Source organism: Brassica rapa, chromosome A01 (genome assembly GCF_000309985.2).
Source record: "Brassica rapa cultivar Chiifu-401-42 chromosome A01, CAAS_Brap_v3.01, whole genome shotgun sequence".
NCBI classification, from domain to species: domain Eukaryota; kingdom Viridiplantae; phylum Streptophyta; class Magnoliopsida; order Brassicales; family Brassicaceae; genus Brassica; species Brassica rapa.
The window spans coordinates 17984330-18011803 of record NC_024795.2 but is presented as its reverse complement, the minus strand read 5'-3'; the positions used below and the strand labels follow the sequence as shown (position 1 = coordinate 18011803).

The 27474-nt window shown below is 36.7% G+C and overlaps 3 protein-coding genes and 1 long non-coding RNA gene across 4 annotated transcripts; 2 read left to right on the top strand and 2 right to left on the bottom strand.

The window, feature by feature from the left end:
- Positions 1–501: 501 nt before the first annotated feature.
- Positions 502–3971, top strand: LOC103829286 (TORTIFOLIA1-like protein 5). The gene has a single exon (XM_009104947.3). The coding sequence runs from the start codon at positions 2399–2401 to the stop codon at positions 3791–3793; it is 1395 nt and encodes a 464-aa protein (XP_009103195.1). The 5' UTR covers positions 502–2398; the 3' UTR covers positions 3794–3971.
- Positions 3802–5988, bottom strand: LOC103829302 (protein COFACTOR ASSEMBLY OF COMPLEX C SUBUNIT B CCB4, chloroplastic). The gene is made up of 7 exons (XM_009104965.3): positions 5273–5988; positions 5029–5201; positions 4767–4940; positions 4491–4672; positions 4321–4391; positions 4160–4243; positions 3802–4077 (listed from the first exon to the last, which is right to left on the bottom strand). The coding sequence occupies exons 1-7, from the start codon at positions 5435–5437 to the stop codon at positions 3985–3987; spliced, it is 942 nt and encodes a 313-aa protein (XP_009103213.1). The 5' UTR covers positions 5438–5988; the 3' UTR covers positions 3802–3984.
- Positions 5989–6712: 724 nt separating this feature from the next.
- Positions 6713–15515, bottom strand: LOC103829275 (phospholipid-transporting ATPase 3). The gene is made up of 27 exons (XM_033277474.1): positions 15125–15515; positions 14919–14984; positions 14627–14688; positions 14385–14466; positions 14112–14222; positions 13709–13786; positions 13486–13582; positions 12754–12860; positions 12429–12494; positions 12130–12251; positions 11957–12032; positions 11796–11873; positions 11585–11701; positions 11271–11420; positions 11077–11181; positions 10453–10595; positions 10180–10281; positions 10033–10096; positions 9741–9953; positions 9342–9507; positions 9177–9256; positions 8852–9091; positions 8383–8604; positions 8094–8261; positions 7612–7974; positions 7414–7520; positions 6713–7285 (listed from the first exon to the last, which is right to left on the bottom strand). The coding sequence occupies exons 1-27, from the start codon at positions 15281–15283 to the stop codon at positions 6982–6984; spliced, it is 3648 nt and encodes a 1215-aa protein (XP_033133365.1). The 5' UTR covers positions 15284–15515; the 3' UTR covers positions 6713–6981.
- Positions 15516–15888: 373 nt separating this feature from the next.
- On the top strand, positions 15889–26894 carry LOC117127815. Its single transcript, XR_004450757.1, has 2 exons — positions 15889–24329; positions 24470–26894. It is a non-coding gene; the product is annotated as an uncharacterized LOC117127815 (long non-coding RNA).
- Positions 26895–27474: the final 580 nt, after the last annotated feature.

Sequence of the window (27474 nt, the reverse complement as noted above, 5' to 3'; positions counted from 1 at the left end):
AATAGAAAAATGGATGTTTTATTTTTCATACATTTCTGTTCTCTTGCAAACTTTGATATTTTGAATAGCGTTTGCACTTAGGGTATGACTGGTTTTTCCACTACCACCCGCAAACGCAGCTTTTGCGGTTGGTAGCGGTTACTGGCGTTTTGCAACAATCGCTCAAACCGCTCTAAACCGCTCCAAATCGCTCTGAACCTCATAAATTCAAAAGCTGGTTCCAGCTAGCGTTTGCGGTTGCGGGCGTTTGCGGGAGGATAAAAAAAAATTATTTTTTTTCCAAAACAATATAAATACAAAAATAAAAAAAAATCAATAAAAAAATAAATTGAAATTATAAAAATGCTAAAATATATCAATTATATTTTAATTAATATTATAAAATTTTAAAATAAAAATATTTTCTATATTTTAAAAAAATTTAAACTATAACTTTCTAAATATAAATTTTATATTTATTATAATATTATTATTTTTGATATTTTTATAATTGTATAAAATGTAAATATTGTTAATTTTTTATTTAACCGCTGCTGCATTTGGTAGTTAACCAGTCATAAGTATCCCGCAAACGCACCAATTTCTAACCGCAGAACCAGTCGTACAAATCTCTTAAAACCGTTAGAAACCGCAACCACCCGCATCCGCAAACTCCCGCAACCGCAACCGCTGCGGTTGAACCAGTCAGGCCCTTACTGATCCTCAGTAAACCAATTCAGGTTTAAAGTTCTGATTTGCAATCAGATAAATAAACAGAAAATTATCCTAAAACATTAGTCGCAACTGTGTAATAGTTATTTGAAATTAATCAAGTCCCCAACATTTTCCCATCATTAATTTTATACAAATAAATATATTATCATTATTAATATTCTAATTTTAATTTATATGTATGATTTATTTTATATAACATTATATTATTTAAATTATACATATAATTTGAATATATAATATCTATAGTCGATGATGTGATTATTACTTTTGTATATTGAATTGTATTTAATTCTCTAAATTTAACGGTAGTATTTTTTTGTGTGCTAATATAGATTAATATTTTGATTAAGTTTTATTTTTTACATTTATGTTTTGGTCTTGGACTTAAAAATATAGATTGTTTAAATTACTCATTTATGGATAATATTAAATTACACATATTTCTTCAATTCGAAGCACAATTACTTTTGATTCTAGTTAAACTAAATTTAATTTTATTTATTTCATTAGTTCAGCTTTTATCTTATATATATATAAATATAATTCTGTAAATTCTTTTGTATAATTTGATATTTGTAGATTTGTAAAATTTTGAAAACTCATAGTTAAAAGTTTAACACAAAGAAATTATGTAAAATTGAATAACATCTCAATCGTATCAATTATAAAATATTTTTAGTTCATCAATGATATTTTATTATATGTTATTTAAATTACCTTTTGTAAAAATCTAAGAAAATGACTGACATAAATAAAATATTTTTATTAATTAATTAATATATATATATTATGTTGTTTAATATTATGTTTTAAAGAGACGTTATCTTTTTAACATCAAAACTGTTTTCTGTGAACTTTATTTTTTTACGAAATCACATTATATAAATATCTTTTCATAAAATAACTTGTCTTTCCCTTTTGTAAATAGTATTTTCGTATTTTCTAATATATGAACATTTCTTTTTTATTATATATGATATTTAGAAAAAAATAAAAAAGGAAACTAAAATTTAAAATGTAAATTGGAATAAACTATTTTCGTTTTTGTAAATATTATTTTCATTTTTATTATATGAATATTTATTTTTTTATTATATATGTTATTTAACAAAATATAAAAAGGAAACAAAAATTTAAATGGAATAAATTATTAAATATTTTTATTAATGGTAATTTGAAAGAATAATTTAATTCATTAAGGTACTTTTATAAGTAGTTATGGTGAAAATTAACGTATGACACGTAAAGTGACTTCTCAAATAATATTATAAATATACGCAGAAGATTTACGTAACTATTCTCTGCGCACGTTATGGAATCTTTGTTGGTATACTAAAAAGAAATCTATTTTGATGTAATAATAAAACATTAATAAAAAACAGAAGCCTTTGTCTGATAATTTATATTTGACATATTCTTACGAAGAAGGAAATTATGGAGTTGTCACGAATTTTTTGGGGGATCTATTTTTATGAGTAATTTAAAATAATAATATAATTTTGTATAGAGTAAATGTAAAACAAAAATTTGGTTGGAAGGGGGTGAAAACTGGACTTGTTTAAAAGGCAAGGCAAAGAGGAGTCTTGTTTAAAAGGCAAGTACTAACCAAACTTTCATCTTCATTGCCTTCTCTCTTTCTGCCGCCATATCTATTTCCTTACCTATTTTTCTTGCTTGAAACTTTATGCCTTCCGTTCAAATGCGCTCGTCTCCGTCTGTTTCACCGCCGAGGACGGTTACTGATCTCAAGCAGCGAGTCATCGCCTGTCTCAACCGTCTCTCCGATCGCGACACTCAATCTCTAGCCGCCGCAGAGCTCGACTCAATCGCTCTCAACCTCTCACCGGAGGCTTTCTCCCTCTTCATAAACTGTCTCCAAACCACAGACTCTTCAGCTAAGTCTCCCGTTAGGAAACACTGCGTCTCTCTCCTCTCCCTACTCTCTCGTTCCCATGGAGACTCCCTCGCTCCTCACCTCCCGAAGATGGTCTCCACCGTCCTCCGCCGTCTCCGCGATCCTGACACCTCCGTCCGCGCCGCTTGCGCAACCGCTTCCGTCGATATGACCACCAACATCACCGAACCGCCTTTCTCCGTCCTCGCCGGGCCAATGATCGAAGCCTTGATCCACGACTGCGATGCCAACGCGCAGATAGGAGCCGCCGTGTGCCTTGCGGCGGCTATAGACGCGGCTGATGATCCTGATGTCGAGCAGTTGCAGAAAGCGCTTCCGAAGATCGGGAAGTTGCTCAAATCGGAAGGCTTCAAGGCGAAACCTGAACTTCTAGGAGCCATAGGAAGCGTAATCGGCGCCATTGGAGGCAGAAACAGCGACAAGGCGGTTCTAGATTGGCTATTACCTAACGTGTTGGAGTTTCTAAGCAGCGATGATTGGCATGCGAGGAAAGCTGCTGCGGAGGCCGTGGCTAGAGTAGCTACGGCTGAAGAAGAGTTAGCTCCTTTGTATAAGAAGGCATGTCTTGGTGTTCTTGAGAGCAGAAGATTTGATAAGGTTAAGCTTGTTAGGGAGAGGATGAATCATACGTTGAGTCTATGGAAGCAACTTGGAGATGATTCTCCAGACTCATCTTCCCTCTCCAAATCAGGAAAAGGAATCAACACATTGAAGAGCAAAGAAAAGAATCCAAACGTACCAACAGGCTCAAAGTTAAATGATGTTGAAGATGAGCTGCGGCCATTGGGGACGAAAAGGGTTCTGTTTCCGGCAAAACCGTCTAAGGTCAAAGAGAATAGATCTAATAAGTCACAAGCTGTTGCTGTTGTTCAGAGTGGTGATGAAGAAGAGGAGAGTAGTAGTAGTAGTTCATCACAGAGAAAGAATGCAGAAGAAGAGTTGTCTCTGATAAGAAACCAGATCACTCAGATCGAAAAACAGCAGTCTAGTCTGTTAGATCTCTTTCAGCGATTCATGGAGAGCTCGCAGAACGAAATGCAGTCGCTGGGGAGACGAGTGCGTTGTCTAGAGACATCATTCAGTGTACTCTCCACTGATTTGTTAGTGTCTCGCACCATAACACAAAATGGCAACCACAAACGAAATGCCCATCTACAGAATTGAAGGAAAAAGGTTCCAAAAGCCTTCATTCTACCTGAGCACACACTTCATAGTTGGGCTCGTGAAGAAGTTTTTATTGGTTTTATACATGAACTCTAAGCTGATGTATAAGTGTTTTAGTTCATGATTTCTTGAATCTATTTTTACATTTCCACTTTGTGTAAACAAAGTTCTTTACATTGTTTGTGTTACCTTTACTGATCTGTTTCTTGGGAAATCTCATCTGAATCAAGAAAACGTCTCCCCAATGTGGCATCAAGCTTCTCCCCAATTGAAGAAATCCATGCCTAAACATGGATGAGCAAACCAACTCTTTTTACTTGTCCTATTAGTTTTTTCTAAGCTACAAGAAGAGAAAGTTTTACTAGCCTGGTCTGAAGACGTGAAGCCTCTGATGGTGTTTCCGCCAATAACTGCGATTCCTTTATCACCAAGCGGCTGCAAAATCACCGCCTAACAGAGAGAAACCCCAATAATATATAAATCATGTCACACAGTTTCATTATTCTCACAACCTATTAAGTGCATACCTGTGTATTTGGAGGCAGAAATGGTAGCTCTGATCTCCCAGGATATAGAGAAAGATTTGCCAAGTAACTTTCTGACAAAGACAAAATCATTATTTTTATTTTTTTTCTTTCTTATTAGTTAGATAAAAAATCTGAAAATATAAAGTGAAAGTTGGTACTCTACTACTGACGTGCTTTGGATTTGAATACCCCTCGGTAAACCGATCCTGTCATCAGCTTAGCAGTGTTTACAAGGACTGCTTGGTTGACATCCGGAGATTTAGCAGCCATCCCGATTTGAAGAAGGCAAATGCCATTGTAGACAATAACCAGAGACTTACAACATGTTGCCACCTTAAGAGACTCCCAAGCCCTGAAACACAGAGATCAAATGAGTCAGATTTATATTTCCCTTAGTGTGTGTGCTGTGCATTCATCTTTACACAAAGGAGAGAGAGAGAGAGTACCATAACAACTCGGAGAGTATTGATGGAGGAAGATTGGGTTCCAAAACTTTGCAGTCCACACCTTGAGGTTCCACTGGTGTTATGGTCTTCGGTCGGATCGATAACCAGACTAAACCGGTCAATAAGTTAGTTACAGCCAAACCAAGCGCCAGTAGATCCGCTCTTGACTGTGAGCTACGAATTACAAAATCCCACCAAATGAGCAAACCAGTGTCTTAACCGAACCGAACCGAACCGGAGGTAAGAGATTATTATTATTTACCTGCTAGCATCGGCAACAGGAGCGATACCGGAAACAGCGCGATTGAAGAGAACGGCCAAGAGGGAAGCGCCTCCGACGTAGATGGGCAAGCTCCGGACCGAGTCGTCGTTCCTGGAAACGAAATCAGCCACCAAGTTCTTGCTCGGTTTCGGACCTCTGTAGCTTTTCGGCTCCTGCTGACCCCCAAAACCAGAAGATAAGAGGGAGAGAGAAAGAGTGAGACAGCAAAAGGAAGAAGGAGAACCTGTGAAGACGAAGCTCTGATAAAGCGCGCGGGACGAGAGGAGGATCTGCGATTAGGGTTTTTCGGGATTTGAATTTGGTTGATGAATCTCGCTGCTTCCATTGCAGACAGTGAGGTTAGAGATGAAAATTTGGCCGTTAGGAGAGAAAGACATATCATCATCATGCGACGACGTTTATCCCATCGGAAATAACCATTGAACCTTTTTAGCAAAAAAAATAATAATAATAACCATTGAACCAATCCAAAAGCCGAATGAATAATACAATTAATTAATGCACTGAAAATGTATTTTTTTGAAACCAATATATTTTTAAGATTTTTTTTTTTTTTGAAACGGAAGGAATATGTTATTTTGTTAATGAAATTAAAATTCAATTAACAAAATAAGGTTGTTGGACAGAATTCAATGTTTTCTCAATTAATGCAATTGAATACACTTAAACAGCTCAATTGAGACTGCATTGGATAATACTCCCTCTGTTTTTCAATATAAGTCGTTTTAAAATTATACACATAGATTAAAAAAATCATTAATTTCTTATATTTTTGAAACAAAAACATCATTAACTATTTACCTAACTACAATTCAACCAATATAAAAATAGAAGATATATTATCATTGGTCAGACAACATTAATTATTAATAAATGTTACATAGAAAACTGAAAACGACAAATATTGAAAAACGGAGAGAGTATTTGCCACTAATACGTAGGTCTGATTGAGTGTATTTTCTGATATGGGTTATTCATAGTCAGTTCTAATAAAAAAGATTACAAGGAATTTTTGTTTCTATCATTCTTCTCGTCTACTTTTTATTCTTCAAGATTCGTCTCTTTTTTTTGTCACTGTTTCTTCAAGATTCGTCTCAAACTCTTATTCTATCGTAAAGTCCTCATATTCCAGAATGTCTTGTTCCTCTTTCTCTAGGAGCATGAACTCGGTTCTAGAGTGTTTAAACTTTATTGGTGATTCCACATAATTCTACATCAGCTAAAGCAGTGTAATCTCATTTTCGACATATTATCATTTATCAGAGCTGTGTATAATAGTTCTCTACAATATAGTCTTTAGACAAACGACCCTTGTCATTGGTTATCGTGATCTTGTTCTTTCGGCTGGTGGTCTTGACCTCAACGGAGACATTGAGATGCCGGTTGTATTAAATGTCAAAACAGACTGTGATCTGAGGGACACCTGGTCGAGCCGAAACAGACTGCGTCTTTATGGCAAGAAAGTTCTACGTTTTTCCAAAGTTCTAAACAAAGATATAAGCTTATTCGCCCCTTGTTCTACTCTCATCTCTCTACTTATATGCGTGTGAAACTCTAACTATCAGAGAAAATGACAAGAAGAGTTGGAGTTCACTGAACTCTAACTTCGCAGCATGCTTGGGAGTACTCCAAAATAATCAAATATTAAAAACATTGTTTACAGTAAATAAACATAAAGATGTAGAATAAAAAAGAGACAGATACCTCAAAAGTGTAAATCGAATGTATGTACATGGGGAAGAAGTATCCTAATGCTTGCCTCTCCACAATTTAACTTATAAGTGGAGCTATAAAAATGGCGTTCAAAGCAAAACACAAACGTAAAATGATCATTAGAAAACACCTTAAGAGGTACATTTCTACATATATTTTAAAACTAAAGGCCTAACAAGAACAAACCCCCCAATCAGCAATAATGTGTATACATCAGTTCTACTTCTTCTTTGGTACTGTCGGCCGTGACCTCATACTGGCTCTCCTTGCCACATCCCATGCCTTCTGTGGCGCATAAACACCCAACTGGGACGCAAAGAAAGATTCATAACCTGGTGAATCAAATGCAAATCCAGTGTGCTTGGAGAGCTCCCTAGGCAATTGGGATATCGCATAGCTTCTCGCTTCTTGAGGTGTGAGCTCGTTCTCTATCTCCAGGTGATCCGCCTTGCTTGCATCCGACTCGTGCCTATGGATTTCTTGGACGATCTGATAATCATATGGGAAGAACCATCTCTCAACCCTGTATCAGTAAAAGCATAGTTTTTCTCATGTCATAATCATTACAAAACATCCTGTGTACGCTTTGTTTCAGTGATCTTGAGCAAAATAACCCACATGTCAGTTCTGAAACTCATTGGTTTTACTTACCCTTGGAAGATGAAATCGCCTAGAAGAGAAACAATGGGAACAAGCAGCAATGCGAAGTAGAAATAGAATGTACTCATCAGCACATATATGACAAAGTAGACATTTTCCTGCAGAGACCAGGAAAAAAATAATAAAATAAATGAAACAAAAACATCACACAAACGATATACTGAAAGGGAAGTAGTAGGATGGTGTTACATTTCTATCACGTGGTGTCGTAATCCCGCAGTATACGAAAGCAAAAACGAGCCATGCAAGAATGCTCCCACCGACTGTGATATAATGCCATCTTGTAATGGAATTGCTCATCAAAAGAATGCGCACGTTCACGGCAATCACCAGACATGTGAAAACTAGTGTGCTAACATCCCAGAGACCAAATATTTTTCCTGATGAATTTATAGCACCAAAAGATGAGGTGGTCACGAAGAGATAGCAGACGAGAGACTGATACACAGCAGAAGTAGCCCATACTGCTACGACTCTCCATTTGAAAAATGAGTTACGTATTCCCTCTCTATACAGTTCTGGGTATCTCTTCGAAAGGGACGCACTCACATCCTATCAAGAGCACAATACGGAAATGAGATTATCAAATCCAGAAAATGATAATGGTCCTAATGGTTAAGTAATTTAAGATGGGTATGCGTACGTTTTAAGAGATCGAGAAAAGCTAGTACCTTCTCAAACAGCCCAAGGACAATGACAGGAAGAGCGGTGAAAAAAACGTTATACAATGACTGGAACCAATCATCGTAGAACCTTTGACCAGAAAATCCAGTTCGAAATGTGAACCAAAACTGAGTCAAAGTGAAGGTAAGATTCTTGTAGAAGAAATACATGACCACCTGCCAAGTAAGAGATCATAAGAACATTGATGAGAAAAAAATAAGCATGTTATACCGCAATCTGCCAAGTAAAAGATCATTAGATGTTTCAAAAAGTTTTGCGGCAAAAGACAAACTCAACCTTGCAGATTCTAAGATATGACCACCGTCCATGGACAAGAAGCAAATCAGTAAGAAATCTGAACTGAGCGATGGCAAAATCACTAGCCATCACAGCTTGCATTCCCTCCATCCCACTTATTCCTATACCAACATGAGCTGCTTGAATCATGCTAACATCGTTGGCACCATCACCAATACTAAGAGTAATCTTCTTTGCGCCTTTTCTCACCAAGCTTGTCACCTGAAATTAGGTTCACGTATATTTACCATTTAGAAGGCGGTTCAAAGAACACAGAGAACCAAATTACTCACTGGACATGAATTAAGTGTCTAAAATTCAAACCCAAAAACAATAGGTGATTACCAATTTCGAAATCAAAGCCCCAAATAAAATAGTATATAAGCTTCTCTTTAAAATAGTCATCTAGATTAACAATAGGTGATTACCAACCTGTACGAATTTATTTTGAAATAGTCATCTAGATTACCTGTGCTTTCTGTAACGGAGAAACACGACAGCATACAACTGACGTACAGTTCAAGCTCAAGCTGAGCAGCGTTACGCGTAAGCTCGGGTCTAATGCATACATTAAACACTTTCCATCAATAACGAGAGCCAATTTTGGTCCAGCTACGGTATGCATATAGAGTTGAGCTTCTTCAAGGCTCTTTCTCAGCTCCTTCTTTACTTCTTCTTTGATAACACGAGCAATCTCAACTTGATCACCCTAATATCAAAAAGATTTATAAACAAAAAATAGCTAAACCGATTGTGACCCGCGCAAGACAAGCTATTAACAGTAAAATAGTTACCCTTTCTTCAGCTTCCCTGATTGTATCCGTTTCAGAACTGATGATAAATTGTTTCATATCATTGTTGATCAAGTTGCATGCTGTAGCATAACAGAATCCAAGGCAGATATTTAAGCGGCAGAAGAAAAAATAAGACCCAAGAGCAAAAGTTGTGACACACCCTACCATAAGCAATATTAATAGCCGTTTCCATTTTGTCCCCTGTTAACACCCAGATCTTAATTCCAGCTCTTGATAAGGTCTCTATGCAGTTAGGCACCCCTTCTTGAAGTTTGTCTTCTATTGCAGTTGATCCGATGAGGGTAAGATCCTTTTCGATAAGTTCTGCTACCTTCATGGATCAAAACACCTCATGTTCATCAGCTATGATAAAACTATTTCCTGGCGACTCAAAAACTGTACTGTAAGGATATAATCACTCTCACTACTGAACATAATCATAGAATCATTTTTCATACCAGTCACTACGAACAAGTTCGTACTCTTGGTTGTTAACCTTTCTCGGGATTCATGAGAACGCTGTCTCTATCATTATAAAAAACTAGGTAAGAAATAATGGAATACCTCATCTAACTTCTTCTCACGGTCTCGCAATGCAGATTTGGCCTGGATGAATTTTTCATTCCAACTATTATAGGTTTCGGGGTCTAAATCTCTATAGGCCAGGCAAAGGGTACGCAATCCAGAAGATCCAAAATGTTCCAAATGTTCTCTCGTAACTTTCCTAACATCGTCCATACCATCAGCCAATCTCTCAAAGATTACGTTATCTGCACCCTGTGGACAATGTTCCAAGCAATGATCAATATTTGATACTGTAGTACACAGAGAACTAAGTATTTTATAGAGCTATTACCTTACAGTAGAGTACAAGCCTTCCATCTGGGTAACGACATACAACAGACTGGCGCTTCCTTGTACTGTTATGCATTGTGTAAATTTCAATGGTATGCATAAAACATGACAAATAGGAAATAAACAAACATTTCACTGTCTTATAGACCTGTTGAACTCAAGAACGTTAAGGATCTCATAGGCTACATCTTGAACCTTTCCCATCTTCTCCACATGAGACTCGCGAACATACACCATAGTTGGAGTACGCCTGAAATTACAAGAAACTAGTCTCAAACATTACTAACAGAGACTTGAGAAACAAACACATATATGAAAAAAATCTCTAAAACTTGAAACAAGGGGAATCATGGGTCAAGTTAACTAGTTGCAAATTTATCTTGTCAATTTTTCTTTCGGAACTGAATGTAACGAGAATCACCTGTAAAAGAAGAAACCAAAATTCTTGGCGGCAGTAACTAGGGCAGCTTCATCTGGAGATGCAGCTTGATATACGATCTTCTCAGGGGACTCATCACCTTCAGGAAGGACTGTATGACAGATGGCTAGGCATCTAAAAAGTTCCTACAAATATCAAAAGTACAATATCTTATAGTTAAATAACTTAAATTCGCCTCTGTATGTTCGCATGCCCAGTAATAGACACAGTAGAAATCTGGAACCCAAAATAAGGAACTTCTCTAAACTACGAAAATGTCGGTACAATACTTTTAACTGCTTCAATCAGAACCATTCTGTAGTTTCTCGCAGAACAAAGACCTAGAAATTAGAATACAGGCAGTGGTTGAACGTTGAAGCCATTTGTAAAACCTTTTCGAGTTATTACCTTACAATTTCACATCTCAACTTGTATCAAATAGACAATTAAGCAAAATAACATTATCACTTTACAAGTTCACACCACAACACCTATCGTAGACCGAACTTTTCCATGAAAGGAAGCAAGAACTCATGTTCTAGAGTATCCCTATAACCCATCATCTCATAACTATAACAATCCTTAAACATATTGTAGGAAAATTCTCTAAGAAATAAAAGTACGCACCTTGCAAAGATCAGGATTAGGCTCATTTCGCCAAGCTCCCCGCATTAGCCTTGGATCATCAAAATTAAATCCCTTTTCTCTTATTGCACCAGTCGACCTTTCTTCCTGAATATATTCGTAGAGAGACAAATTAGACATGCTTCCATTGCAACATAATGCACCAGGCAACTTCCGCATCTGAAAAGAAATAATACCTCGTGTACTTTTAAGCCATTACGCTGAGCGATTCCTCTTTCTATTTCAGTGACACCACATCCATAACTTATTCCTCCAATTGAACATTTAAAGAACTCCATCAAATTTCTTGTCAGCGTTCCAGTCTTATCAGAAAATATGTATTCCACCTGAGAGATACCATAGTAATTGTAACAGCAGTAAGAATGGTATCAAAGTATAATATTCTAGAGACAGTTCAATTACAAACAATAAAGCGGATATATATATCATACAAGCAACAAATTTCCGCAAGGATCAGTAGTAGTAATATGCGACATGTCCTGATAGCTACCTGTCCAAGCTCCTCGTTTAAATTTGAAGTCCTGGCCGAGGCAGGGGTATTTGTTTCAGCATGATACATATTGAGATCTCGGTTGATAAACTGAGTCGACTGGATAAACTTGATCATCTGGGTTTTTCATTTAAGGAGAGAAGATAGAAACCACTCAGATGCCAGTAATTGTAATGCGGATAGTTAAAATAGGATACTAGGAACAACGTACCTCTATGGAAACATAAAGGGAGATTGGTATAATTGAGGAGAACAAAGTGATTAGAGTGAAAAAGGTGAAAAACCCTATCTGTGGAAACAAATAGAAGCAATATGGTAAAAACCAGTAAACCAGACATGGAGGGAATCAACTAACTACAGAAAGCTATTTACCGCGAGTCTGTTACGGTATTCCCAATCTGACTTCTTAAGACCCAGGTATAGGTCCTCACGATCCGTCACAATTGAACTACAAAATTAATAATATAGATAACTGTATCGCAACAAGACATGATTCAACAATCGAAACAGGACTTGATAATAACAATATCAACGAGAAACCATACCAGCCTATAGCTCCAATTAGACACATTGTGATAAGGACACAAAATATTGTAATAATGAGTTTGTCAAGCTTCTTTTCCAGCGTACTTCTTTTGGAAGGAGCATTCATGGCATTCATCATCACCTAAATAGTTTGAATTCACCATATAACAACATCAGACTGTATTCGCAGAAAATAAACAACGAAGTAAAAAACAGAGTAAGTCTTTGCAATCTTCTATTATTTTGAATATGATTTTAGAATACATGTATCATGTATGCTAGAAACACATGTCATAAAACAAGCTTCACAACAGCTTACCTTCGTCTCATGGCCAGTAAAAACAACAGCTCCAACTATGTATTCTGTGTTTCTAAGACTGCATCCCTGAAAATGTAGATTTCACACGTCTCAGAATATTATTAAATTTAAGGGTATAAAGCTCTGCACTAGATGCATGGAAATCTATTCAGAAATTTTTTTAAAGCCAAGGATATAAAGTTCCAAGAAATCAAGATATCTCATAAGTAGATCACAACTTGATCCATGATTAAAAAAAAACAATATGCATGACCAAATCATAAAATTGCAAAAATAACGCACGAAAGGGGAAAAATAAGCCAACGGCAGAAATAGTCAATCATACACGCAATAAAAGCTGGTCGGGAGAGAGAGGTAACGTCTGCTTTTGTACTACAAGATTCCCGGTGAAAGTGTACAGCGAATTGTTCGGTTGCTCACACTGAATTTCACCTGCATTGCAAAAGACACAGATGATGGAGAAAGTGAAAACCTGTGTAAAACAGTTGCAACTTGCAACACAATCATACTGAGATGAAAAAGGAAAAAAAGTTAAAATGAAGGACAGTCGGAGCAATCAAAAATTATGTCTACATGTATAATATAATCAGGGAAAAAATGGATAAGAGACAAGACCATGTATCATCAGAGTTAGAAATGAGCCATAACAACTCTTTCCGCAAAACAATAATAGAAAAATTCTACCAGATAAACACTAAACAAATGAAAAAAACGGACTGCTATATAAGACTTTTCTGCCATCAGTTCTGGTGATGTTTCGATCCCTACATCAGGATGTGATATAATAAAAACATGTTGCCAGGGTAACTACAAAGGAGTAACCTGACCCAGGTGAACCTTTCTCAGACAGTTTCATTTATTAGCTTTTTAGCCAGAAGGTAGTGATCCAAAGTACGATAATAAAATAAACAAGTGGCTCTACAACCAAATACGAAATCGCCTAAAATCCACTAACTTTATTAGCAAATTAGTTCGTAGAGAATTACGTACTAGACGTTACTTCACCTCTGTCTAAGAAAAAAATCTTGCATGAATCCAATCAAAGCAATAGGCTAACCTCTAAACTCAGAAGCTTTCTCTGGTACCAAGTAATCCCATGTCCTTTCAAGGGCCTTTCTTATTTTTAAATTTGTTTCTCCATCTAGATTTGCAGTCTGCACTCACAATAAATACGCAATTGAACGGCACACTAGGTAAGAGAAGATCTTAAATAGCAGCTTTTGTCCTGGACAAAAAGAAAGCACTATATTTCTTAAAAGGGGAAGTCAAAGAAGAAGCACCTCAACATAGCAGATACCATCAGGATTAGTGCTGGACAGGAAAAGAATATCGGCTGGAAAAAACGCATCTTTTTTAATCTGCAAAAACAAGAAACTTATTTAACAATTATGGGTCTTAATTCAAAGATAACAAGATTATCTGATAAAGCTAAATATTAGAACCCTGAAATGTAGTCTTCCTAAACCCAGTGTCCTTTGCCAGAGGTCAATATGTCACGGAGGAAGCAGCACAATGATACACAAAATCACAGAAGGTAATTGAACCCTATCAGAATAACTATAATGCAGGCAGTACAAACAACTAAGCATGTGTACCAACAACCCACTGCAACACACAGCAATAAATAAAACGGGTAGCCAAAGAGAAATTCATCTAATCATGTTAGAATAAGAAAGGATTAACCTTGACAATATCTCCAACTTGCAACTTTCGCCAAGGAATAGGTACCCACTGTTGGTCTTGCAAGATCTCCACTGTGCTATTATTTATGGACATATCATTTTGAAACCGTTTCTGAGAAAATTACCCATAGAAGGATTTAGAAGTTGAGACACAGGTGGGTGTTGAGACTAGCTTGAACAGAGTATTTTAGCGCTGAAATGATTCTACTCTAAAGCAAGGAGAAAGGGAATATTTCTGCAAAAAAAGAAAGAAGAGGAAACGAGTATCCCTTACCCAGTCTTCGAAAGCCTCTTTGATAAGAGAGACAAGAAGCACCATTGACAACGGAGCTACATTTGTTATTGGACTCACAGGGCTGCAAGACAAACAATCTATCTAGTTAATAACTGCATAATTAATCCTTAAAGTTTCATCCAACAAAAATAAGAGATTTGTATGGATGGAGTATGAAATAAACAGAAAGAAAACTTCAAAAATAGTCAAAGTTAGACAACTTTCCAAGGAAGAAAACGTACCTTATAGGTGTCATTGATAGACAGGAGATTCCAAGAAAGTATATGTTTGCTATGCGCCTAAACTGTCAGGGAAAACATTACAACTAAAATCAGAAAAAGAAAATCCTTGTGGAAATGACTGGCGAACATGTTCATCATCTGTCTCTTCATTTACAGTTCTGATCCTAATTACATGTTTACACTAGTCTTGATAAATAAGTGAATCAGAAACTAAAAGAAAAAAAAAGGAATATCCATGACAATTCTGAAGCTCTAAGTTTACAACCCTTAGGGATCCAAGCAAGAAGAATACCTGTTCAAACAGACCCTTGGGCAGAAAGGTGAAAACATTATACTTTGTTGTAGAAATTGAATTACCCTGAAACAATCACCATCAGAAAATAATCAAACACACACAAATTGACTTACACGCACAAACTATAAAGAAAAGAAAAGAAAAGAAAAATAAATCAGATCAGATCGACGAATCCAAAAAGCACAAATTCCAAATGCGCATACCTTGAAGCGGACGGGCATATTGGAATCTCGATCATTGCAGTAGACGGTTCGATAAGACGGAGCCTGAGGCTGGATATGACCCAACGTCACCGTTCGAGACGGCGTCCGCCGATGACTAGCCGACGACGAATCGACGCTTAAATTACCCGATCGAACCATTCGGATTCTATTCCGATCCAACAGGTCCAAAAATCGAATATCCGACTTGACTCCTTGATTACGAGATCTGTTGTAATCCGATGGTAGAGAGAGTGGACAAAGAGAGGACCAAAGGCAAAGACCAGCCTCTCTTCCGTTTCAACCTCCTTCTTTTTTTCTTTTTTTTTTGGTTTGAAGAGAGTAATGCTTCTTCGTCGTCAGAAAGTTGCTGCTTCTTCGGGTCGAAATTAAATAATTAATTAAATTTATTTTCAATTTTTTCGATACGTATTTCTCTTTCGGGTTATTCTACCCAAAATCCATCCGCGTTAATGCAAGAAAGAAGGAAAAACCTTCCGTGTTGATAATTCTTCACGCGCTTTTTTATCGCAGTGATATTCAAATTTATAGCTGAGATTCACATTGTTGTCTTTGAAGATTTTCTTTAAGTTTCTTCAACATAATGATTTGATGGGATGTTCTTTTTTGTTTTTTCTATCGAAAACGGGAATTCAGAATGGGGAATTGGAATATTACAGTACCTAATACGACAAAATCTAAGTGAGTCGAGAGAGAAAAGAGAGAGAGAAAAGCGTCGGAGTCCCCGACGTCCGGTGGCGCGTCCGCGCGCGAGCCGGCGTCGGTGGCTCATTTTCTTCCGGACAAGTCAAGGATTTCTGCTGTGGGCTTCGATCTACCGATTCCCCCGACATGTCGACGGCTCTGGCTAGGGTATTGCGCCAAGAAGGGCTCGGCTCGTACGGTGCTCCAGACGGCGGCGATGCTGTTTTCTCTGGATCCGGGGTGAGGGGTGAAGAACGGTTAATCGAAGCGGCAGACGGCTAGTGAGTTCAGTGTTAGTCTCCGGGGAGTAGAGGCTCTCTCAGCTCTACGACCGCCGGTCTTTGTTTCTGGGAGACGGTGGCTCTGTTAGCACCGTCATCGCCGGCTCCTGCTTCCGGAAGGCGGTAGCTCAGTTAGTATCGCTCTTCTCGGCTTTGGTTTTTTCTTTTCGCTTCAGTCTTTGTAGTTGTAGTTTTTTTTTCTGGTCTTTCGTTCTCGGTGTTGTCGGATTCTCAAGCTTCAAAGCTCTTCCGCCTCTTGATCTCTCACCTGAAACGACTCGTGAATGTCGGGGGTGTTGGGTCAATGGTAGACGGTTCTCATGAGACTACACAGATCGTGTTTGATGTGTGTTTGGCCCTGTCGGCATGGGATACGGATGAGATCGCGATGGGAATGATGCTCTCCGATGAAAGATCCCATGCGACGTGAAGTTAGCGCGGTGGTGAGTGGGGGTTGGGCTGCGCCGCCGTCGTTCGGTGTGGCGCGGAAATTAGGGTTCCCTGACCTAGGGTTTGGGTGTGGGCTGAAGGCCCAGTTTGTTGGGGCTGATGGCCTTTCGTTCTGGATTTAGTTGGGCCGGTCTGTTTGGGCCGATTGTAGTTTGGTTCTGTTTGGGCTTTGTCCCTTTTTAATGATAATATTTAGACGGGAAAAAAAAAAGAATGGGGAATTGGAATGCATATACATATCAATACTAAAAATGAAATTTATAACTATAATAATTTTTTGGCTATGATATTCTTTGTATAATATATATAAAGAGAAAAAATGCATTTCATCCCACTGTTTCATTCTCACTCTCACTTACATCGTTGATCTCATTCTTCTGAAACTACTTTTTATTTTTCAAAATTTATATTGATTTTTATTCTCTTTTTTCTTTTCATAATCATTTACAAGTTTTATGAAATTCTTGGAAAGTGATACTTCACATGTCGTGCAATCATCTGATCAAACAACTGTATCTGATCAATTTTCTTCGTATCTTTGTTTGGATTTACAATTTTACTAATTTCAATATATATGGATTAAAAAACAGAGTATGCGTAAAACTATTGAAGAAAATGAACAGTATGCGTTGCGTTATACTATTCCATTTGATAAACATAAAATAGTACAATGCAACATTTATTGTTACATCATCTCCACATCTTATCCTCCTCCTCCTCTTCCATCACCATCAGTTACTACAAAAGATCCCACATGTAACATCGTCACGTTCAGTTGTTTCATCACCACCACCATCTTCTCCTTTTCCACCATTGCCACCCGTAATCTCCTTACCTCTTCCCAATATATCTTCTTCTCTTCTTCCACTTGTCGTAGTAGTTTTTCTCCTCCATTATTCATGGCAACACCCTTCAATCCTTCTGCAAATTGTATTTTTTTTATAAGTTTCATGATTCTTAACATTCGTTTTTCACACTCAAATTTAATACTTTTTTGTTATTCTATTTGAAAAATAGAATAGAAATCGAACGTTCTCCTTCTTTCTTCGTCTTCCTCCGCCCGTTCTCTTCTTTCTCCTCCTCCTCCTTTCTCCTCCTCCGATCTCTTCCTACCTCGTTCTTCTCCTCCTCATCCTTTTCCTCCAAATAGTATACAATATATAGATCGATGTATACTATTTCTCTTCACAAATAGTATAGTTTTATTTTTTGTTTTGCATATACACAATAGACGTGCCGCTAAGGAGAAAATGGTCCAACTTTGCTTATAATTATCACATCAAAGAGTAAACACTGTAAAATGGCTATATTCTTCATTTGTGAACCCCTTATGAATATCCAGCAAATTGACCCATTTAGAATCTTTAAACGAAAAAGTGTTTTATGCAAACTACTTGAAAAATGTTATATGAGATTTTTAGAATGATGTAAATGAAATCGTTAGACATGAATTTTCATAAAATAATTCAAAATAGTGCAAATAAAACTGCCTTATATGAATTTCTATAGTGTTAAGTAAAATTAATATTCTAACATTTTATTCATTTAGATAGTATTTTAACAATAATACATGATAAAAAATTTAATTTTGTATAATGATACAGAATTAATAAGCTACATTGGTAGGTTTGATGGACCTTTCTAATTCTAATAATAATACCCTTTTTTGTCAACCATTCTAATAATAATAATACTATTATCAACAAATATTTAGCTTCTCATAAATTTAGTATAAATATGTAAAGTACTATTTTAATAATAACGTGATGAATGGTTATTTAAAATTCTATGAATATAAACCTTATAAAGGCAAGAAAATAAGCTAGCTCATTGCATATTATATATTTTGGGTGATCAAATGCTAAGAGCATGATTATTGAAGGGTTCTAACCTAATATCAAACAAAAAAAATAAACAGAAAAGTAGGAGAGAAAAAGAAGGAGAGCATTTCGCAGGCGAGATACTCATATCTAATTTATTGTCCACATGTCATTTTAATACAGGCTGATTTTTTTTAACAATGAAATTTAGTTAGATAATTTAGTTTGTTTAAAAAATTAATATTCTGAATTCTGATGTTTTAAGAAACCCACTAGATTTTGATCCGCGTTTCAAAAGCGCAGCTATTTTTTTGTTGATCCTTTTGATAAATTTTTCTTGAATTTAATTTTTATTAAATAAATAATTTTTAAGTTGTTTTATCATAATGTTAGAGTTTGAAGCATCATTTTTATATCCAACCCTAACTCATGGTCGCATCGGTACACTCGACGACCCATAATATAATCCAGTTCGCATTTATAAAAAATATGATAAACCTAATAACATACCAAAAATCTGCTATTAACTCGTAACGATACTGATTGATCTCATATAAACTCAGAAAAAAATGATTAAATTTTTGATTAAATTTTTCATATATTTAGAAAACTAAAATTGAATAAATTTGTGATTTCCTAGATTTTGATTAAAATTTTATTATATCATTCGAAAAAATGTTAACAGAAAAAAAACAAATCTTATTGATATAATAGTATTAGTTTATTTTTGTTACAAATAACTTAGTATAAGTTTATGTTTTCATTTTTAGGTTTAAAAGGTAATTTTATAATATTTTTCTTTAATTATTTATTATGTTAATTTTTAGGTAAAATTTTAATTTGGTTATACAAAATATTCAAAGAATATTTTTTTATGATGGGTGAAAATTAAAATTACTGATATTCAAATATGTATACGATGTATGGTTTAGGGTATAGTATTTTAGTTTATATTAGAAAAAAATAGTTATATTGAATATATGCATAATATTTGAATGATTTATTTTGAATATTGATACATAGTTTTTTGAAAAATAATTAGATGTTATTTTTATTGTTAATCTATACCCTTTTATTTCTTTTAGTTATGAATGATTTTGAATTGTAGAAAAAACATAGATAAGTTTTTAATTAGTATAAAAATCTTAGTGCATTTTTAGTATGTTTACTTAGAGTACGTTTAGAATAAATATTTATTCTATGTGATTTGATTCAAAATTCGTAATGAATGAATATTAAAATAACCACTCTTGTATTTGGTAAGATACCATACTGACCTATTATTGTGGGGCAGAGTATAATTAATTTGGTCAATTTATTGTTAGCTTAAATATAGTTAAATCTCTAAAACCAAAAGAATATTATGCTATTAATGAATATTAAAATAATCGCTCTTGTATTTGGTAAGATACCATACTGACCTATTATTGTGGGGCAGAGTATAATTAATTTGGTCGATTTTAGTGTTAGCTTAAATATAGTTAAATCTTCAAAACCAAAAGAATATTCTGCTATTAATGAATGTTTTATTCTCTATTAATATTATTGATACTATATAAAAGAAGACATGTTAAGTTTCTAACAAATAGGTCCAACAACCTCTTATAAGTAGATTTTTTAGGATTTTTCTCTTTTAATAGTATTGATGTAATTTCATACAAATGGTGCTGCTCCAAGTAAGTATGTGACTTATATCTGAAATCCGTTATCCGATCCAGGATTTGCTCCGATCCGATCCAAAAAATCAGATATTTAGGGGTCCGGATCCGGATCTTGATTTTACGGATTCAGCGGATCCGGATACGGATCTGGATAATTAAATAAATCATTTTAATTAACTAGTTTTTAATTTAATTTTTAATTTTTTTTAGAAAATGATCCGGATCCGGATATCTCAAAATATTCTGGATATCCGATCCGTCTCAGGGCTAGCTCTAAGTACTGAAACTTTTTTAAAAAAATAATGAATATCTATATATATAAAAAAAATGTTTGCCTCTCTCCTGTGATACCTCGTCACTAAGTCGATCACTCTGGATGCGACACTTGTCCTTCTCCTAAATACTATGCGTTTCATTTACGTGATTCCTTTGGGCTACACTTAACAATTTCTGGGCTTTTATATTTTAATCATGAAACCCATAGTGAGCGATGATTATCGTCTTCTCCCAGATCGATACAAAATTCTAGGGTTCATGACTCTCATGTTCTTCTTCCATCTATGGAAGCAACGATGGAGATTCGAGATGCCAACAATGGAGCTTCGAGATGTTCAATCGACGTGAAGTGTCGCTGTTTGAATCTTCAATCCCGGCGAAGAAATCTGGAGACATTACGCAAGTCCGTTAAAACCCACAACCATGCTTAAGAATATAGATAAACCTCACCTTTTTGACCCTATCACACTGAAATCAAAGGGTTAAGAAACTAACCTGCTCAGCACTATGGATCAAGACAGTTCATTTTGTTTCTGTTGCAGTAGTGTCGACGCCCCCCCCAGCAAATAGAGCAACCTGAAGAAAGTATAAAAAGGGTTCGTGAACATTCAGATATCGAAACCAAGAACGAAATAAGCATAAAGCTATAATTCCTAAGCGCATAAATTTGATGAAAACAACTAAAACATGGACAGCAAAGTACAAACAAAAGAAAACGATCTCACCTTTGCTTTTACCATTCGCTTTATGCTCCCAACAGCATCGCTTTCCAAGACCATGCCACGGACAATGCAAGAGTTGTGCAATCCTCCTGCAAGAAGCTTGGCAACACGGACGTTACCCACATTAAAATTGGTTGGATTCTTTGGGCATACCTGAATACATGCCTGAATAAAAAAAAACAAGAACAAGTAATCAACTAAAAGCAAAACCTCCAATAAACATGAGTAACCAACCAACAATGAAACAGAAACACTCACATCAGCTACTAAGGAACAAATAATCTCCTCTTGACCAAACTGCTTGCTAGCAACAGCAGCTCTCATTCTAGAAACAACTTCATCTTTGCTATGCACATCCATCCTCTCAGAACCACTCTCAACCAATTCTTCAAGTACCTCAACAACCTGCATTCATACACTCCTTAAGCCAAAACAAAGCCACGAATAGTGATCCAGGTAAGTCACAAACCAAACAAACCTTAATGATTGCTTTGTTATATCCACTAATGATCTCACTCGGATGCAACCCCATCCTGATAAGCTCCTCCGCAGTCCGTATTCTGTAAAAGCTCTCCCGCAAAAGAGATGGTGAGGGTAGCTCCATCTCCGATCTCTTCCTGCAGCGCCTTGGCTGCTAAAACAAGAATCTTCGCAGCAGGGTGCTGAATCTCGAGCTCATTCACAATGGTCGCAGCGTCGTTGGTTACAAAGAGCTTATCTGAATGGTTTATAACCATTTTGTTCAATCTTAACAAACAAAGAAGGGCCTATCAGATTTACATTACTCACTAAACCGTAAGCAGATCAACCACTATAGATTCTAATTATATCGGAGAAACATACTCGCGGATCCCGATAAAAATGAATCAAGGAAGCGATTAGCGAACCATTGGGGCCGAGAGAAGTGCGGGTGATGGTGGAGAGCTCCTTGCAAGCTTTGATGTTTTTGATGACGGCTTGGTGTCTGTAGCCTTCCTTGAGCATCGATTGGATACCGTACAACTGCATCTTCTCCAATTGCGATCTATAAGCTTAGCTCTTCCCGTACTAAAGATTAAAGATCGAAGCTCTCTCTCTGTTATAGTTTGTTGCTTTGTGAGAGTGTAAAAGTATCTGGAATGCCCTAGAAAGTAGAAACCTTTTGAAGTTTTGAAGTACTCTGTTTTCTCCGTAACATTGGTTTGAAGACTCTTAAACATCGTCGTTTTTAAAGCTTTAAGGGTAGATTACAGTTTTAAACTCTGGGTATCGATCTGACAATCTTTAGTTCCGCAGAATGAAATTAAGATTATACGGAATTTTAGGGACCACGAGAGAGAAATATGTTTTCAACTACAAAATACCTTTTGGTAGGAATACACAATACATATCAATATCCATTTAACCAAAATAATCTAATTCGAAAGTGAACCGTTTAGAATATTTATACATTAAAGTTTTTCAATATTAATTATCTCATTGATTGTTAGAATTTGAATTTCTCTAATTAATAAAAAAAAATTATTAATAAACTAAGAATCTTATGATTGCTCCAATATGAGCTTTGAAGGAAACAAGAACAAATCATGAGTTTTGTTATATCAGATGATGCGTCCTCCTTATACAAGGAACAAAACACAATATAATATTGTTTAGAGAAAGCATAGGAACCAACATATATAATGACGTTCTCAGATATCCTAAACCTGAAAGTAAAAAAAAAACATAATAGTGAACCTCATCTATTATATGGTATTATAATATTACAAAGGTATTATATACACAGTCGGAGTTTTTGGAGCTTTTTCTTGGACACCAATTCTATTTATATCTCCACTCACATTTATTAATTGAAATATTTTTATATAAAACTACATAAATGTTTTTAAAAGTAAGAGATGTATCATGAATATTTTTTTCCAAAAATAAAGATTTTGTGTGTTTTCACTAACATAAATATATATTTACAAACATGTAAATTTGGAAAATGAAATTACTTACAGTAACTTTACCCAATTAGATAAAATAATTTAGAAAAAATCATATAAAACATCCCATATTAAAAATGGAGGTATATCAACATTAAAATACAACAATTATAGACGAGACGATATTAGTTTATATTGTTTACATAAACATAAACATTTGACTGCGGCAGCAAAGCATTTTCCATATCATAAAGTGATTGTTGCCACAAACATAAATCCGAAAATGGTTGGAGATATTCTGTTGGTTCATTCCGTATAGTGTCATATTGTAACGGCCCGGTTCCTAGCCCAAAAATTTATTAAGGAGAGCCCGTTAAGACTGCAGCCCATTAGGGTAAATGACCTAGGGTTTCCTCCTTTTCCTATAAATGAAGCTGCCTCCTCTCACTTTTCTCTCATTTCTGAAACTTGAGCGAAGCTCTGCAGAGATTTAGAGAGACTAGGAAACCCTAGCCGTCAAGCTTCTTTTTTTCCTTTTCTCTCTTCTTCTCTCACGCCTCTCTTTCTCTCTCTCTCTCCGTGATCTCTCTTCTCTCTCCTTGCCGCGAGCCCCCCCAAGAGCAAGCCGAGCCGCCAGTGGTGGTGGTGGTGGACGTCCAAGGGGTGGTGGGGTGATCGTCCGAGTGTGGTGATGGTGGTGGTTGTGTGGTGTTGTGGTGGTGACCAGATCTCGTCTCTCTCTTGTTTACTTGTTCCAGATCTGTTCAGATCTCCTCTCCCTTGTCTTTTGTTCCCAGATCCGGATCCAGATCTAGGCTAAGGTGGAGTGTCTTGAACCCATCTTGTTCTCATGTTCTGTATACTCCTTTATGTTGGAGTTAGGTTTGATTAGACCCTGTTTGAGAGTTAGATTGATAGAACATGAATATTGCTAGGATGATAGATGAATGGATCATGATGCATAAGAACCTTCATACTGATAAATGGGACTTGATGAACTGAATTGAGTTGTTGTGGTGATGATTGATTGGTAGTTGATACTTGTATGTTTAGAAGTGTTGTCCCATGTGATGTGATTGAAGTTAGGATGCTAGAGATAAATAAATGTTAAGCTGATAGATGAGTAATGATTATAGAAGTTATTGAAGTAGAACTTGAATGCGATGTGTATTGTGTGTGACACCGATAACGGGTGGCGTCTAGTGATTGAGTCAAAGTACAAGTATGAATGAAAAAGGAAAGTAAATGAGAATGGGAAGGGATAAGTGAAAGTGATAAGGATGTGAAATGATAAGTAAAAGTAAGAAAGAATGATGTTACGGTTAAGCATGGGTGGGAAAGCATATAGAGTCTAAGGAAAGTATGTGGGGTAGTAGTTCACGCTAGGTATCCATAGGAGATGTGGCCAATCTACAAGAATATGGAAGCACCCATAGGAGATGTGGCCAATCCACAAAAATATGGGGTATAAGCCTAGTAGGGGCTACCCACTGATGATAAGTATGTGGGGTAGTAGTTCACGCTAGGTATCCATAGGAGATGTGGCCAATCCACATGAATATGGAAGCACCCATAGGAGATGTGGCCAATCCACAAGAATATGGGGTAGAAGCCTAGTTGGGGCTACCCACTGATGAAAAGGACGAAAAGATGAAAAGGATGTGCATTGTAGGGTTTTAGCTCATGGTCGGGTAACGGGGAGTTAAAGGAGTCATATGATCGAGTCGGACTGGTATGAGGAGACGGTTAAGTCTAGGGTTTAACGTGTGTGGCAATGAGTGAGATCATTGTATTGATTGATCACTAGGTTGCTAGAAATGTATGAAATCGAATGTTGGGAACTAATGATGATGATATGAAATGATAAAAATGCATTAACTGATTGTAGTGGCTAGTCAGCCCTAGTTCCCGCATAGAGTAGTATAGAGTGTCATGCGGGCAGGCTGGTCTAGAGCCACTTCACTGAGTAACTTGTTGCTCACTCCTCCATTTCCATTTCCCTGTGCGCAGGACTGTAAGTAGAAGTATATGGATGTGGGTGTGACGGTATTTCAAAGAAGGTTATGCGCTCGTCTCTCGGGACCAGTAACGGGACACATAGGGTTGTCTAAATGAGTAGACACGTGTCCATAACGCCCCTTCGATAACCCTGGTCGGACGCCGGGGGATCGGGCTGTTACAATTGGTATCAGAGCGGGTTAAGATCCCTTAGTTCCGTCCTAAGGGATCAGCATTTCCGACGTAAAAAAAAAAAAAAAAAAAAAAAAAAAAAAAAAAAAAAAAAAAACTTGTTTTCATTAAAAGAAAAGAGTTTGTGAAAGTTTTGATTCTCCTAAAAGATCTGAAAACGATTTCAAAACCACCCACTATATTTATACTTCTAGTATGGTTCTGATCGGATGTCTACTTGAAAGATGTCTTCACAATCAGTAACGACCAGAGAGACATGAATGTAAGAGAATACAATAAGGATGTAATCCCCCGAGGAGATTTGTCGGGCACCCTCTAAGGGAGAGAGAACTGACTCACCGCTTCCTGAAGGAAATGAAAACCGATTTGAAGAATAGTTGTGACGTGCAAGATTACTGGGATCATGAGCTAATCAAGATTACGTGCAGAGTTATAGTTTTGGTTGTAAGAAGATCATAGGCTAACCAAGCATCACATACTCACAGTCCAAGGAGAACTTACGACATCACCATTAACACAAGGCGGTTTATTGTGACAAGAGTGGAAGTGCGAGAAGAACCACACTAAGAGAAAATGGATGGGAGCGTACTACTAGTACAACCAGTAAGGTTATTGATAGACCGCGGTCCACGGATCAGTACATGGAGCCGAACCAGCATGAAGATCAGGACGTTCTGAAGTTTTCAACCGAGGTTCATGATTTTCACCATACTGGCCAGACTGACCGGACTGTCCCAAATGCATCCGGATGGGAGCTTTGGCTGGAACCATGGCCAGATGATCGATTTCACTGTACTGGACTTTGTCTTCACTGTCCTGTTTTCCATTTGATGAAGAACAGTCGAGACGGAATCGCATTCGGACGCACCATTCTTCTCCAGTCCATCGCAACTCAATTCTGTACTGTACCGCACGTACTGCCCGTTCGACCAGTTTGAGGCTTCATCAATACCCATGTCCAGACGATCGAATTCACCGAACTGGAGCTCGTAATTCCCGTACTGATTGGCATTTTAAGAGCAACGGTCAAGACAGATTTGGATTCGGACGAGTGGAACTCAAGATAGGCCGTGACACTTCAAAACTGGCTACTTTGGACTGTCCTGCTTGTGTACTGGCCCAGTCCGCAGGACATGCTTCAGGATACAATGAACCTGGACAGAATTTGAAGGGTATTTCGCCAGTCAAAGTGTGATTTCGTGCCTTGACCAGATCTGGTCAATTTTATCATTTTCTATGTTTAGATTTCCCACAAATGTCTTTATGTTTCTTTGACTCACAAACCTTATAAGTATGTGATGATCCCCCTTAATAAGATAATCGATTTTTCTTTCATTTTATGAGTTTATTCTCTTTGTTCTTTGCTTAGAACATTTCTTAGTTTCTTTGGTGTGGTTAGCTCCAAACAAACACCTCTTTCTTGTTGGACCGGTGCGTCACATCCGGCAACAGATCGAGATTGTCTCTCCAACGGACCTGTGAGTCATATCAGGCGTTGAAAGACACTTAGACAGTATCATTGGGTCATTCCGCAGCCCCTTGTGTCGTCATTCATCCCACCAGTTCTCCTTTCGGAGTTCATATCCCCCTTACCGGTTGAGTAGCGTTTCCTAGGGTTTTTCAAGTGGTATCAGAGCCACTCTTCCGGTAACTCTATTATCATTCCATCTTCTCATCTCTCCATCTTCTTCAAACACTTCTTCTTCTACCTTTCTTAAATCCGGGCCCCTCATTACCATCCATATAAAAAAAAAAAAAGAAGATTTACGATTTGATTCAAAAAAAAAAAAAAAAAATAGAAAAAGTTCAAAGTTTGTTTTGTGGATTGGTGGTGGAAGAGAAAGCCTGCTGGCTGAGGAGAAATCCAGCCTTTGAGGTGGTTAAAACGGATTTCAAAAAAAAATCAAAATCTCTTATCTTTCTATCTTGAGAAAATTCCCTTGTTTGCTTGGATTTGCCCATTGGGATTCTTTGATTTGTTCTCTTAGAACATTGAGTAGAAACTTGTGTGTGATCACCTAAATCTGAGAAAAACACTTGAGTGGGTGAGAATAAAACACTTGAGAGAGTGAGGCTTTATTTCCTAACTTTTGTGTTGAGATTTTCAGGTTATGATGTTTGGTCTTCAATGGAAAAGTAACAAGGAGAAGCACCCACGACTTTCTGTCTCTCAACCCTCCTTTAAATATGCTTTGAATACTTTTGAGGAGTTTGTTGATGTGCAGGAGAAACCAAACAGGTGGAGCAACGAGCATGTCAATACATCCAAAGGTGAATCTGATCCAAGAAGGCGATTGCTTCAGTTTGATGTCCAACAATTTTGTGATAACTTTGTGAAGGG